Source organism: Lemur catta, chromosome 10 (assembly GCF_020740605.2).
Source record: "Lemur catta isolate mLemCat1 chromosome 10, mLemCat1.pri, whole genome shotgun sequence".
Classification (NCBI taxonomy): domain Eukaryota; kingdom Metazoa; phylum Chordata; class Mammalia; order Primates; family Lemuridae; genus Lemur; species Lemur catta.
The window spans coordinates 51793360-51809826 of record NC_059137.1 but is presented as its reverse complement, the minus strand read 5'-3'; the positions used below and the strand labels follow the sequence as shown (position 1 = coordinate 51809826).

The 16467-nt window shown below is 38.6% G+C and overlaps 1 protein-coding gene across 7 annotated transcripts in view; it reads left to right on the top strand.

Annotated features, from left to right (window-relative positions):
• The first annotated feature begins 713 nt into the window (after nt 1-713).
• Nucleotides 714-16467, top strand: part of CCDC171 (coiled-coil domain containing 171) — a 367143-nt gene continuing 351389 nt past the window's right edge. For all 7 annotated transcript variants that reach the window (XR_006737860.1, XR_006737861.1, XM_045563091.1 and 4 more), the window contains exons 1-4: nt 714-936; nt 7082-7239; nt 9305-9440; nt 14548-14722. Coding sequence is in view for 5 of the 7 variants with exons in the window: in XM_045563091.1 (XP_045419047.1) it covers nt 7196-7239; nt 9305-9440; nt 14548-14722 (355 nt within the window). In the remaining 2 variants the exon portion in view is untranslated. The remainder of the gene's footprint in view (nt 937-7081; nt 7240-9304; nt 9441-14547; nt 14723-16467) is intronic.

Sequence of the window (16467 nt, the reverse complement as noted above, 5' to 3'; positions counted from 1 at the left end):
CCTTTTTAGAGATGTACCTCGTTATGTAACAATTACAATGAAAGGCGCTGCAGCAGCATCAGTGCACTGACCCGCGTTCTTCTGACCCTGTTTACCGCCCTAGGCTGAGATACAATGCGGATGGGAGGAGGGGTAGGAAGCCCTGTGCCAGACAGATGGAAACCAGAACCCGAGCCCAGGGAATTGCCTTCCAAGCCCTGGCGCCAGCCCGCGCTCTCCGAGGGGCTGCTCTGGCCCTAAGTATCGGCAAGGGAGCTAGTTTAAAAATGCAGGACCTGGGATCCGATCTCTCTGATTTTTATTCAGTAAGCAGAGAAAAGGGGCTAGAAACGAGCTGGAAATCTGCATTTCCAGTCGGCGCTGGCAATTCTGAGACAGTGACCTGTTGACCCCACGCGGAGAACACGCCAGGGGAGCGTGGGCGAGGCGCACTCCAGCGCGGAGGACGGAGAGCGCCCGTCGCGAGGACGCGCGCGGGGGCGAGCGCACCGCTCCCCAGCAACGGCGCGTGCGCCTGCTCGCCGCTCGGCGAAAGGCGCGCAGGGAGGCGCGCGAGCTCTTCCAATCCGAGCCGGCGTTCTCCGAGTACGTATCCCGGAGCTGCGGGCTGAGGGCGGCCGAGTCAGGAGGAAAGGGGCGGGCCAGGCTAGGGCCGGGGCGGGGTCGGGGAGGCCAGCGACAGTCTGGGCAGGTCTGAGGGGAAAGCGGTCTTTTCTCCTCCGGAAGTGGCAGTTGTAAACTTCACCTCCCAGAGGCCGGTCCCTTCCAGTCCCCTTTGCTATTTGTCCTTCGCTCCCTCCAGGTCCTAGAGTCCGTCGTGTTCCCACAGTTTTTGCTCTGACCCCCACGGGCTGTCTGGGCCCCATCCTACCCCTGAGTATAGAAGCCGCCTCTGGGGTCGTGGGTGTGCGGTCTGGACCACGCGAGACCCCTGAGGTAACCGCAGGGTGCGGGGGCTTCGAGGCGAACGGCTTGGGGGGAGGTGTTGAGGGGGTTGTGGGGGCCCTGAGTTAGTGTGGGGCTGTCCGTGTCGCCTGCGAGGCCCGCCTCCAGCTCCCTGGGCTGGGCTCTCCGCCCACCTGGAGGGAGGTCTCCGCGGAGCATCCTGGCCAGAGATGGCTGCCGCGGTGCCGGAGTACCGGGCAGGGACCGGAGGGCAGGCCCAGAGGATGTGGACTTGGCGCTTAGGTTTACCGCTACGGACTGGGGGCTCTTTACCTCCGAGAGTCAGCCAGCCTCTCCAGGACTAGGACAGGGACGACGTCTTTCTGGTCCCCGCCTTCCTTTTAAAAATATCAGCCGCACACTAGACCCTATACAAATGTTTGATAAACGAATGAGTGAGTTGTGCTTGACTGTTATCTGCAGCTTCTACTGCTGACCCTCTAGGACTCTGAAAGACCTAGAAAAGGCAGCTGTGAGTTGCCCCTAAGCTGTACATTTTCTGCAGAAGTGGAGTCGACTTTTGAATGTTTTTTATTCTATTATTATATTTATCCTAGGCAAATACATATTTATTCGTTTTATGTCCAGCACTTTTGAGTACATTACAAATCGATATTTTATAGCTCTCATAATTTTGGAGAAAAGAACCTACCATTTTATCACTTGTTTGTTATTTAACAGTGCCTAGTAGCAACAAAACAATGGTACAGGGGAAATAAACATGGTTTTTCATAAAATGCGGAGGAAACAACGGTACTGCAGCCTGCTAAGAGGAAAAACGAAGGCAGTAGCCTTAGTCTGGAACTTTCCCGCATTGGTCCGGGCTCAGCCATATATTAACTGTGGGATCTCAAGCAAACCATTCGGTTCTTTGGCTCAAGGGGTCCTCTGCCTCAAGCATAGGGTTCCTTATATATCAGATAAGGAGGATGAACTTAGTCTCTAAAGTCCTATTTAGTTCTAAAATTTTTTAATCGTTTCAGCCCCTTTGCCTTGGTCTTGCTTTGATGAAAGAACCAAGTATCGCCTTTAAAGGTCAAATATATATCTCTGCTGGCACATACTCCCAACCCAGGTGTGGTCACTGATGAAGAGAGCACTACATAGTGAAAGAGGATAGATATAGGAGTCAGCCAGCTGTGGGTTTGAATTCTAATTTTCTAATTGAATATCTTTACACTAGTTACGCAACCCCTGCAAGCCTCAGTTTTCTCATCTGCGTAACAGGCACAATAATCTTATAGAATTATTCGGAGGATTAAATGAGATCTATATCTCTATATGTGGCACAAAGTAAGTGCTCAGTAATAGTAGTTTCTGTCTTTTCATCCCCCTGCCCCTCCCTTTTCCTCTGATCTGTGCCAGCACATTGAGAGATGAGTATGTTCTGCATGACCAACTGAAAGATTCACATGTGAGGTAGGAAAACTTTGCATCAGCAGTGGCTCTAAAATCTAAAATAGAATGGCCTTTGTGGCTGATGCTCCCTCTCAGGATGTGCAGATCATTGCTCCCTTGGCCTCAATTACCCTTTTATCTATTTTCTTAAAAAATTCTTATTGAAGAATGATATATGTAACATCCCATCATCTATTTTAGTAGGAATGGTGAGAATAGTCCAACTCCACTACCAAGAGGAGATTAATCTATTAATACATTAACATAAAAAGCTAATTTAGACCTTGCCTTTATCCATCACTGCTACAGGATGGCCTGGTTTTGGCCCAAGCCTGTGAAGTACCATCTGGATTGAGAATCCACTGCAGGTCCGAGCCATCTTTTGTCAAGAAGTCTCTGACTTGTTAGTTTGGATGTGGAGAAGAATGATCGATGTTTGAGAAATCTGCAGCAGGGAGCAGAAGTGCTTCCCTGACTGATGAGTTGTCACATGCTCCCTGCCTGTGATGAACCATGTCTTGAAGGCCAGTAGCCAGGCACACAGCAAATATCTGGAGTCAGCTAACTTGGGAGTGAACTCTGATTGCCACTTACTAGAGATGTGACTTTGGGCAGGTGACTGAATATCTTTAAGCCCCATCTTCCCCTAGGGGTTGGTTTGGAGTGAAATGAGATAATCTATAGAAAGTTTTTAGCACAATGTGTGGAGGAGGGATTTCTATCACAGTTGGAATGATGACTGCAGTGAGTGACTTCAGGGTATCAATTTGTTCATAAGTAATGATTAATTGAATATTTTCAAATAGAAAATAATATTTAAAGATTTACGCAGTTATTGAGGAAGAGAAGAAGTCTGATGTTGGTTGCATGTCATAAGGAATTTTCAAGTACTCATGGTTTGGCCAAATTATTGTTTATTTTAACTTTGTGGAGTTTCACAGGGAAGTTTCAAGTAAAGCTAGGAACAAACATTGAGGGGCACTGTAATTCTTTAACTTAGTTTCCTATTCCATTGACATTTTTATTATTGTACTGTAACTCCGTACTTAACTGTCCTCATCACTCCTTGCCTTTTCACTCGAGGGAGGATATTTTACTACACCTTTTTCTGCCACATTCAGTAGCATGGAAATCCCATCATAGATTGAATTCAGCCACTGACCAAAACAACTTTGGTCTTTTGTTGATTTAGTCCTAAAACACACAGAGGTAGGTCCTTGTTCCTTAGTGGCATCAGGAGCTGATATCAGCAAGGGAGAGGAAGAAAATTAAAAAAAAAAAAAAGAGAGACTTGACACACATAGGCAGAGCTGGTGTGAGAACCTATTTTCTTATTTTACCTGTCTTTTACTCAGCTTTTTTTTTTTAAATCCTGTATGAGCATTTTCAAGTTTCTTATCTGTATTAGTTTTGTATTGATGTATAACAAGTTACTACAAACTTAGTGGCTTAAAACAGCACACAGTTACTGTCTCATAGTTTCTGTGGGTCAGGAGTCAGGGCAAAGCTTAGCTAGGGTCCTCTGCTCAGGGTCTCACAAGGCTGCAGTCAAGGTGCAGGCTGGGCTGTGTTCTCATCTAGGGGTTTGACTGGGTAGCATCTGCTTTCCAGCGCATTCCAGTTGTTGGGAGAATTTATTTCATTGCAGCTGTGTGACTGAGGGATCAGCTTCTTAATGGCTATTGGGTGGAGGCCACCCTCTGGTCCTGCATGATGCCTGTAATTCCCTGCTATGTGGCCCTTTTTATAGGCAGTTTACAGATAGTTAGCTTCTTCAAGACCAGCAGGAGATTGTCATTCAGTCTGCTAAGATAAAAGTCTTATATAATATAATCATGGGGGTGGCATGCAATCATCTTTGTCATATTCTATTCATTATATATCAATGAGCTGGAAATAGATGAAACTCCCTCCTGAGTTATAGAAGATACTCTCTATAAGACCATTCAGATTTGAAGATGTTAGGTGCCAAAATAATGCACAAAAAAATGACAATTCTCTTCAAATTAGCTTTATTGAAACAACTTTATTAAAATTTAATAAACTCCCTCTTCTTGTACTTCTCTGCCCAATATGCAAAAACAAAAACATTATTAAGGCCTAACTATCTGAGATTCTTTTCCTAGGAGGTAAATAGAGGTCTGTTTATGCCTGATGTACCACATATGCACGTGTGCATATGTGTGTGTATTTAAATTTTATCACAAAATAGAAACATTTATGTATATGCTTTTGAGCCTTGGGCATTACTCTTTTTTTTTTTTTTTTGAGACAGAGTCTTGCTCTGTTGCCCGGGTTGGAGTGAGTGCTATGGCATCAGCCTAGCTCATAGCAACCTCAAACTCCTGGGCTTAAGCGATCCAACTGCCTCAGCCTCCCAAGTAGCTGGGACTACAGGCATGCGCCACCATGCCCGGCTAATTTTTTCTATATATATTTTTAGTTGGCCAGATCATCTCTTTCTATTTTTAGTAGAGACAGGGTCTCACTCTTGCTCAGACTGGTCTCGAACTCCTGACCTCGAGTGATCCACCCGCCTCAGCCTCCCAGAGTGCTAGGAGGACATTACTCTTAAGTTTAGAAAAGTCCATTCCTTCTAGGTTCTAACTCTTACTTCCATTCTGACGGCAGTTTCTCTGGGGTCTGATTTTTGGGAGCATGGTGGTAAGGTGACAAGGTTTTGGGACTCAGTATCTGAAGAGCTTGACTGAGTCCTTAGTGCCCTCCACTTAATAGCTGACTGGCCTTGGGCAGATCATTCAGCCTCTCTGAATCAGGTGGGTTTCCTTAGGAAGTAAGGGTAATAAACCTCAGGTAAGGTAACTTACAGTTTAGCTTTATGTATCATCAGTGGTTTTGTATAAAGAACTGGGCTTTAGAGTCAAATAGTTATGAGTTGCTTTCTTTGTCCTACAACTATGTGACTTTGGCTCTAATATCTGAGTCTTAGTTTTTTTTCTCCATTGAAAAATGGGATAATCCTTACATTGCAGTGTTGTAAGGATCAGAATTCTATATGTTAATATCAAATTCCAAGTACAGTGCTTGGCCCTATAGTAGGTGCTCAATAGATTAATGACAGTGGCATTTGTTTGTCTACCACTATTCCCAAGCTTAGTCTTTTAGGTTCCTGAAGACATGGGATTCTCCCCCACTCCCTTTTGACTTGGCCAAAATTCCATCTTCTTTGCCTTAGGTCAAACTGTTCAAGCAGCCACATGCATCTCTAACTGCTGTACAGATCCTCTGGTGTCTATTTGTAGGAGCCATTAGTCAGTTCTCAGCACTGAGATTGAGTCCCTTTTCTTTTAGGGATATCTCTGTGGCTTATTCATTGAGAGCAGAGACAGAACAGTTTGACACTTTTTTTTTTTTTTGATCTGGTTATCCCTGTACAGCTATAACCTCATTAACCCAGACCAAATCACTCCAAGTATCACTTACTCCCTTCTCTATCAGGGATCATTATATTTTTCAGAGAGTTCTGTGTTCAGTAATATAAACTCATGGTGGCTAGGCACTGTATATGTGCTATATATATTACTTAAATCTTAAATGTATGAGATTGAAACAGGCTCAAAGAGTTTAAGTGACTTGCTCAAAGCCACGTACTTGTGTAAGATACTTACTAGAATCCTAATTCAGATCTTTGTGAGTCCAAAGCTCATGGTCTTAGGATACTGGTCTTCTACTGGGGATACCAAGAGGCGTTTATGGGATATTTATATTTGTGTCCATTTGGATTTAATGAAATATTGTTATTTCTCCATTTAAAATGTTTACTCAGACATTCCTTAACACTGTGGTAAAGTAACTTTAAATTGTTGACTTTATATGATTTGGAATATCTCCCATAGCAGCGGGTTCCAGAAAGTAGGCCAGAGTAAGTGACAAATATCCTTCTCTTTCATTCTTCCTCTTTGATCCTTTGGGAGGAGGCCTTTGAAAATTATCATGGGTTCTTTTGTTTGGGAGTACCTTGGTTTCTTTGACTGTAACATTGCATTTTAATGTCTCATTTATGAAAAAGGCTTTGGGGACCAAAAAGTGTTCCTGGACTTCATTTTCTTTCAAACTGAATTCTATACACTGGAGATAGGCACTAAATATTTGTTTTCCAAGTTCAACAGTAGTTTGTCACTATTCTATTGTGATACTTTTTCTTTTCACTTGAGAAATTAAAATAATCTAATAGTTCATTATTTTGTCCTTCTTTTTAAAATTTTGTTTCCAATTGTTTTAAATTTTTTTATTATTACTAAAAAATTTTTTTTTAGAGATGGGGGTCTCACTATGTTGCCCAGGGTGGCCTCAAACTCGTGGGCTCAACTGATCCACCCACCTCCGCCTCCTGAGTAGTTGGGACTACAGGTGCACCACTGTGCTCAGCTTCCAATCCTTTTGTAAAGAAATGTAGTAAAATATAGCTTTTTAGAGTATCACCATTCCATGTTCATTATTCAATAATTTAAAAAATACATGCTGGGCATGGTAACTCATGCCTATAATCCCAGCTACTTGGGAGGCTGAGGCAGGAGGATCCCTTGAATCCAGGACTTCGAGGCTGCAGTGAGCTATGATTATGTCACTGCACTCCAGCCTGGGTAACAAAGTGAGATCCCATCTCAAAATAATAATAATAATGATAATAAGAATGGCCAAAGAACAGAAGAAAAGTCTCCCATACTTTCAGGATTCAAATATATAACCACTGTTGTATTGTTTACTATTTTAACAGACTTAAGTCCATCTCACCTGTAAGCCATAGACATCTTGGACAATTTTAATCGTCAATAAGGAAGTGTATCATTAAGGAACAGCAGGGTATTTTGAAAGAGTTGGAAGATTTACCATGAGTTTAAATACTTCAAGTAATGCCAATGGAGATACCCAAAGGTAAGCCTCTAGTCTCTTCCCTTAGTTGAAGAATGCTTTTGGTTGCAAGGAACAGAGAGAGGTCTGGTTGGTGGAGCTAATTGTAAGAATTCTCATGCGATGATAAAGGAAGTAGAAATTTCATGGGATGGAAGGAACAGGAATGAAGCTTCATAAGAATTGGAACTGTATCTACAGACTTTGTGGGGATCTTTGTGCTCCATTGTTAACTTGGAGCACAAAAGTCCATGTGTCTGAACTTTCTCCTGTTGCTAGACACCTGCTTGTTTTTTCCCACTCCTCAGTCTTTTCCTTAAATTTCTGCTTATTTTCATGTCTGTTTTGTTTTCCATGACCTCTGTGGCTCTAAATTCCTCTTTTTTTTCTTCATTACTCACCTCTAATTTGTGGGTTCTGTTTAAGTATTCTTTTAGTTTTAGCTTCTGTTGCTAACTGCTCCCCTCCCCCCCTTTTTCTCAGACAGGTTCTTGCTCTGTGAGGCTAGACTAGAGTGCAGTGGTGTCATCGTAGCTCCCTGCAACTTCAAACTCCTGGGCTCAATCGGTCCTCCTGCCTTGGCCTCCCGTGTAGCTGGGACCACAGGTGTGGGCCACCATACCCAGCTAATTTTTCTATTTTTTGTAGAGACAGGGTCTTGCTCTTGCTCAGGCTGGTCTTGAACTCATGGCTTCAAGCCATCCTCTAGCTTGGGCCTCCCAAAGTGCTAGGATTACAGATGTGAGCCACTGTGCTGCTATAGGGCTTTAACTGCTCTTTGCTCTATTATTTGGTATTGCTCCACTTCCATTCCAAGGAGCACCTAATTGCTATTGTTTATCTTTTTTATATCATTGATTTCTGCTTTTGGGTGGGATCCTTGCTTTTAGTTTGCTCTCCTCTGGTGGGTGGGTGGAGTTCATAATATAAAACTGGATCACTTAGGAGATTGCAACTCTCCAAAGTGTGGTTTACAAAGAAATAAGTACAGAAATTGAAAGTAGATGTTTAGAAACTTTTATAGTAATTTAACAGAGTAATATTCTGTCTGCTGAATCTAAAAATAAAACATTTGGGGTTGTATTCTGTCTGCATTTTAAATTTCTTTTAAAATAATCTATTAAATATATTTTACAAAATCATCTTGGGGCTGGGGTAGGGATAGTCTTTCCTCATATTTAGTTTGAGAAGGACCAATCTAGACTGACTTTTCAGTATGTGTGGGTGAGACAGTACCATGACTAACATGTACTTTATCTATAAATAGAATTTGCTATATTATGTTTTCCACCTATCTTTAGAAACTATCTTAAATCCTTTCTAGAGCAAGGTAGGGCATAAATAAAATATAAACTTTTTTCTTTGCTAAAATTTCATCTTGCAGAAGACTTTCTCTTTTTTCAAATGTTGCAAGGGGCAGGAGTGAGACTTCAGTTTTTCTCTGCCACCACCTTGAAGATTATGGTTCAAAAGCTGCTGAATAGAGGATCTTCAAGTTTCCTTCTTGCTCTGATAATTTTTTTTTCTTTTAGGGATGAAGTCTTGCTATGTTGCTTAGCCTGGAGTGCAATGGCTATTCACAGGTGTGATTATGGCACTCTGTAGCCTTGAACTACTGGGCTCAAATGATCCTCCTGCCTCAGCCTCCCAAGTAGCTGTGACTACAGGTGTGCACCACCACACCCAGCTGTAGTCTGCCATTTTAAAGCAAGAATCTGTATTTTTTATTTATGCTTTTTCTTTTTGTAATATGTATTACATTTGCAGTATGTAAAATATATTATTTAAAAAGAAAAAAAGAATTAGGTCTCTTACTAAATTACCCATCTTGTGATGTGATCAGTTTAAGTACCAATCTTGAACAATGTAGTGGTTTCTTAGTGGACACTGGTTTGGTATTAGTAACATATCGCTTTGGATTTCTACCTAACTTTTACAATGAATATCTTTTACTAGATTGTAAATTTCTTTAAGTCAAGGACCATATCATATTCTCTATGTTTTTTTAAAAATTCATTATCAGAAATATCAGAAATGCTGTGAACTATGCTTCATGAGAACTATATTTTATTATGATCTTATTTTATAGGTTGAAGAATGCCTCATCAGATGTAAAACAAATGCTGAAAAATGAAACAGACTTGGATATTACTTCTGATCTCAGAAAGAAACTCCATCGGGCTAAGAAAGAAAAATTAGAAATAACAACTAAGCACAATGCTGAGGTAGAATTTGTTTTCCTCTCAAATAATGTTAAAAGTTGAGTTTGATTTTCTTTAGATTTATTTCATATTACAAACTCCATGTTTCACCTTTATCACTATACCATTCTTTTAAAAAGGAAATTATAATAAATAAAACATGATTTTTATACAGTATAATTGTATAAGAGTGTTAAAGTAGAACTTTAATGAGTTATATTTATTTGTATGTTAGATTTATTTTAATTAATAGGTTCAACTTGATCAAAAATATTAATTGATTAACTTAATGACTAAAGGATTTGTAAGTTATACACTTTTGAAATCATAATGTAGGTTCCTTTATGGTCTCAATCATGAAACAATCTCTTAAATGGAATTTTTAATCATAGTACAAACCATACATTTTCTTAATTTCTTTTTCTTTTATTATGTCATTATATCTTTTATTAGTATATGTATATGTAAATATATTTCATATGTATATGTATATATTCCAAGGACAGTAGTTTTCTTTCCCTTCTAAGATAATTCATGAATTATGTGTTTATATCTCTTCTGTCTATTGTGTCCTTTTTCCTTTTTTCTCTATTTAAATCTTATTCATTCTTAAAGCTCAGGTTACTCAGCCTGGTACAGTGGGAAGAATATCAAATATACAAAGCTCAACTCATTCCTGGCCCTTCCATTTACAAGATATATGTTCTTGGGCTAGTTTATTATATTTATCATGTACATCATTTGTTTTTCATTGTGACATGCTGGTCCTAAAGGGTTATTGTGTTAATTAAGTGAAACAAAGTTTGTAAAGTGCTTGTGGTGTAATTTATTGACAGTTGAAGTCCCTTTTTCGCTAAGTTCTGAAGTTCTCCTGTTGGGAAACCTCGTAAAGTCTAAGTGAAACCAATTACTCCTTTCTTTGTTCTTCCACAACCTGTTGCTCTTACAGATATTTAGAACTAAAACATTTACTTCATGCAACTGTTTTTGAATGTACAATTCAGTGTCATTAGTTACATTCATAGTGTTGTGTAACCATCAGCAATATCTATTTCCAAAATATTTTATCATCCCAAACAGAAACTGTGTACCCATTAAGCAATAACTCCATATCCTTTTCTTCCCCAGCCCCTAGTAACCTCTACTTTTTGTCTTATGAATTTGAGCATTCTAGATAGATACCTTGTATAAGTGGAACCATACAATATTTGCCTTTTTTTGATCTGGCTTGTTTCACTTAACATAGTGTTTTCAAGGTTCATCCACGATGTAGCATGTATTAAAATGGATCGTTTTGTTTCACCTGATAGAAGTATTTATCCCTTGGGAATTAAGATTTCTTTTAAAAAATCAGAGCCCAAGTTGTAAAGCTTGGGAGGAAAAACTCAGTGAGTGAGTTAGGTGATGATAAGATTACCAGAGTCTAGTATATTAGAGAAAGGCCCACTTCCATCTTTTATTTCCTGGGTATGCATTTGGGAGAAATAGTATAGTAATCTCCAGTTCAAAGCTTCCACCTTTCCCATTTGGAAAGGCTTAGGAAAAGATTTATAGTATATACTTGTGGCAGTGCTGCCTCAAGGAGCTTCATTCAAGAGGTCTGGGAACTGATGGAATGGTTTATAATTTCTTCATATTTGGGTAGCTCAAGTTGGGGTTCTGCTCAGTAGAGTTTTTTGGTCTAGATCAAATAATGCTTAAGAACTTCTCCAATATGGTACCCATTAGCCTTGTGTCTTCTGAGTACTTGAAATGTGGCTAGTCTGCATTAAGATGTGTATAAATGTAAAATACACACTGGATTTCAAAGACTTAGTACACAAAAAAGAATGTAAAATATTTACTAATAATTTTTTATTGATTGCATGTTAAAATGATGATAACCTTGAATATATTGGGTTAAATAAAATACATTATTAAAATTAATTTTACACTTTTAAAATGTTGCTACTAGAAAATTTAAAATTACACATAAGACTTGCATTATATTTCTATTGGATAACATTGCTTTAGAAGGCCTTCTAGGTACACCATGATTAATTAGATACTAACACAAATACTTAGAGATCAAAATGCTATGATTACTACTCTACCACTACTGCCCATTTCAGTAACTTTGTTCACCTTGTTTCTAATGGTTAATTGCTATCATTTGGCCTTTACCACTCTGAAATTTCATTATTGCCATTGAAACTGGGGAGTCCGTTTCGATGGTGACATATCCCACCGTTATCTCCACCATCCACTATTATCTTTGGCATATATAGAGGTAAGCTACTGGAGAGCTTTCTAAGGATGGTTGTGCTTCCCATCTAATGTATTTTACAGTGTTTTAATTTTAATTGGTGTCCTTTGTGCTCTTAAAGAGGATGTACTCAGGGAAAAGAGAGGTTTTGTTTTGCTCAGAATAGAGCCACTCCCATGTCCTGAAGTCTCTCTATATATTATGCGAGGAAAGTACTGGCATTTTGACCTTATTAAATGATGGTAGGCCAATGTTGAATTCAGTTTTGTAGTCACCCATTGAAACAAACTGTTAGAGTTAGCTTATTAAATCCACATCAATCCTACACATGTTCTCCAGGTTCCTGTAAATACAAGATTAGCCAGATCTTTCAATTCTTTTGCTATATGAGCTATTTTCTTCTGTAGCAGACTCTGCATTTCTCCTCTTGTAGCATACTGAGATCTGAGTTAATTTATGGTAACAAAGAGTCGTGGAGGTGGGTCTTGTAAATTCTCTTGCAAGGCAGCTGCTTCAGGTGAAGTCATTACTAAATCTTTAAGCATGAGAAGACAATTTACCTCAATTGGGGAGGAGAGGCTGCTTTTGTTGGTAAGTGATCTTCAGGGGGATTTGGGAGTTCACAGTTTTTAGGTTTGTCTAATCCAAAAGCCCTCATCCCCTGTCCTTACTTCCTACTTAATGCCCTAATGATATCATCTTAACAGTAGAAACTTGGTGAGACTTTCCATCGAACTTTTAATTCTGCATTCCCCATAATTAGATTTTTAGTCTGGTCCTTCCCCTTATTTGCCCGGGGTCTGTAAGAAATAAGCAATTCTCTTAAAGTCACCATAAAACTCTCTGTTTTTCTGACTGTCTTGAGCTGAGATTCTAAAGCCCTGAGAGTATCATTTTGTTTTTGTAAATTCTCTAGTATACAGAGATTTAGTCTTCCCACCCTTCAGGCCTTATAGTAAATATTACTGCCATAGAGATCAAGTGCATTAACTACTTCATTTTCTAAAGGATTGTCCTCAACTGGAACTTCATCCTAAACAACTACACATTATAATTTAAATAATTGTGATCCCACTATATGCTGTAGATCACTAGTATCCCATTTCTACCTGCAAGGAGGTCTTTGCTGTGTTCAGGCTCAAATAGGTTAGCCACCCAATATCAGAAAACCATCTTGAGACCATTTCTGATACCAAGAACAATATTACTGGATGTCCAGTTAGGAAAATGGAAAGCACTCTAGGCCTTTCAACAAGGGACATTAGTAGGGGATATTGGTTACACAGGTACTAGAAGAGCTGAAAAGACAAATAGGGAATGTTAAGGCAGCCCAGATAGTAGCAACATTAGGAAGCAGCTTCCACTCCTAAGGTCTATAGAAGTTAAAACTATCTGGAGAGAGCAGTCCATGGAGGGAGAGACTATCCAGAAGGATTTGCAGCCACAGAGAAGACAGAGATAACTGCTGGGGGTAGATCTAGAGGGAGAAATTACTTGGCTTCTTTACTTCCCCTGCCCTCAAGTACTCCATAAGTGCCTCTTGTTGACCATACAAACCTGTTGAAAAGCCAGTTGGGAAATGGAGTTCCTACAATTCAGAGCAAAGCTGGAGAAGGGAAGGAAGGGGTTCTGAGAGCAAATAGGTAAACGGCACAACTGAGAATGCCCAAATGTTAACAGATTTATTCTTATGAGGGGAGAGAGCATGGGCAGGGAGGGAGGATGATGCTGAAACCAACATTGCCGTTACTTGTAATTAAGGTGGTTTTATGATTTTTTTCTTTAACTGTTAGCAGATATTTGTAAATTCTTATTTCATAAGTGTATCGAAGATATTCACTTTTCTAAATTTTTTTAATCAGAAATTCTTATTTTATTATTTTTATGTGTATGAGAGTGTACTTCCTGCCACACTGTGCATATTAACAGCTACTTATGGTAATTTCTACTGTTGTCCTTCAGAAATCCTTTTGTCTTTTCTCTGCTTGATTCGGTCATTTATTTCTAGCCTGGTGTAGTAGCGCAATCCTTTCTTATGTGATACCTTTCTAGAATTCTCTCTTTTCTACCATCTATCTCTCTCCTACCAAAACTAAATAATTTTGCTTTCCTTCAAACTATCATAGCATTTTATTTTTACCTCTTTTATAAAATTTAGCCCACATGCCTTTCTATAATATTTAATTCCCTTGAGATTAGAGGCTCTAATTTTTTTTTTGTATTTTTCATTGTACTTAACATGTAGCAAGTGCTTAATATTATTTAATGAATCATTGATTAGATCATATACTTTCAGAGTGGGAAAGGACCTTATAAATCATCTAGTTCTAACTCTCTGACCTATCTTCTGTAATGGTACTTCATGGAGAGTCATAAATTAGATATTAGTTCATTTAAATCCTTGTAAAATTGGCACTTTTATTACTTTATGCTCTATCAGTGATGTCACAATCAAGAGAAATATATAGACAATATTTATCAAACTATACTTTGATGTAGTTTGCTTCTTGATTTCATTTAGGGAATAGAAGGAAGAGAGGAAAGAATGAATTTTTAAGTGCTTACTATGTGTCATACTTTCTTTTCTGTTTTTTAGGTATGACTCTTTCTATTAAAATGTCATTTCTCTTTATTTTTTATAAAAAGTTCTTACAAGAATTTTTTTGTTTTTATTTTTTTCTCTAGTGGATTCTCTAAAATAAGAAACTTAATGAGTGTCATTTGATGAGTAAGGTAGTGCTTCTTTTCTAGTATTTCAGAAAATACAAATTTATAAATTCTTGCCTCGTAAATATTATGGAAACAAATTTCTCTAAGAAATTTAAATTTTTGAGTGCATGATATCATAATCCTGGAGACATGTTGATATCAGAAATCTGTTTTTAGCTGGCAAGCTATGAAAGCCAGATTGCCAAGCTACGGTCCGAGGTTGAAAAAGGAGAAGCATTACGACAGAGTCTGGAATATGACTTGGCTGTTGCTAGAAAGGAAGCTGGTCTTGGAAGAAGGGCTGCTGAAGAAAGATTAGCTGAGGCACATAGGATCCAAGAAAAACTCTGTGGTAAGACTATTTCTGTTTCTTCCCACGTTTAGGGTTGTGACCTCATTGTATATCATTGCTCACTGTTATGTATGCATTCCAGATAGGGTCAGAGGTATCGTTTTGCTTCATTGACTGGCCTTTGATGGACAGACTTTGCTGGGTGTATGTAAAGTCTTCTGGCACTTATGTAAACATTTATCTACTTCAGATTAATTTTCTTATGTAGTGCATATATGGAAAAAGGGGCTCAAAATTCTGTTAGTCACTTTTTTAGAGTACTTTTTCCATGAATAATCCATGGAATCACAAAGGATTTTTTTGTTTGTTTTAAACATATATTCTAGGCTCACTGTCACCTGTAACCTGAATCAGAATCTTTAGCTTGAGACTCTGTATGTTCAAGAAGCAGTGCTGCTTTTGTTGATTTTGCTAGCTTTAGAAATGACCGGTTTAGAGTGTAGTGTCTGTAAAAAAAAAAGGAACTAGATTTAATCCTCAAAAACTATCTGTTATACAGTCCTTGGACTTAACTAAAACTTTTTTATTTAAAGTACATAAATAAATGTGCCTAAATAACTGTATAACTCATAACAAGCACCCAGATCATGGAATAGAAAATTACCAAAAGCCCTTCCACATGGATAACTGCTATCCTGGTTTTTAATAGCATGGATTAATTTTGCCTCTCTTTTGTACTTTATATGAATGGAATCATATAGTATGTATTCTTTTGTATCAGGCTTCTTTCCTTCAACATCATGTTTGTCAGATTCATCCATATTGTTGTATGAACTTTGTATTGATGTTTAGTATTGTGTAAATATACCACACTTATATTTATCCATTTACTAATGCTGGGCATTTGAGTAGTATTCAGTTTTTGGTTATTAAGAATAATATTGCTGTGAACATTCTTGTACAAAGCAGTTTTCAATTAACAGAACACTGAACATGAATTCAGAAGATTTAGACTTAGTTACTGGTTCTGCTACTTACTGACTGATATTTGAACTTAGGTTGTTTTGAGGATGAAATGAGAAAATGAAAATGCTTTGTTAATTGCTTGGGGCTAAACAAATGTTGTTATAATTATTATAACGGTTAAGATTCCTAGTTTTGGCCAGCTGTCTTACATTATTGATATTGGTCAGAAGTATTTTTGATTATGTAGGGGAGAAAAAGTAATCTCTTCCTTACCCATTGCAAGGTTTACAGCTGATATCCCTATAACAAAAGGTAGATTAACAAGAGAAAAGCATAACAAGTTTATTTAACAAAGTTTTATGCTACATGGGAGCATTTAGAAATGAAGATGCAAAGACTCAGGGAAAACTCTATTTTTATACTAAGTTTGATGACAGAAGTAGATAGTTGTGGAGAAACATGGCTGGGAAAAAAGGGTATGATCTAATGGTAATAAAACTGAAGGGGGAACCCAACAAGTCCTGTTTGTTCAGTAGCATTCCTTTTATCCAGGTATAGGGCTGGATACCTGTCACATGAGGGTCTTAAGACCTACTTTCAGGAGAGATAGGTCAGAGTGCCCTTTTTAGGTTTTATGTCTTGCTTTGGGGAAGATAGAGGGGTGATGTCAGAAAGAACTTGCTTCTGGGGTCCTCCTGTCTCCTTCACCTCAAAAATACTCAGCATACCAAGGCACTGTACTTTGGAGTATCATATTCTGAGCCCCCAAAATTACCTCTGATATATAATAACTATCTTACTAACTGGAATTTAGGAATATAAGAATTAGAAGGCACGAA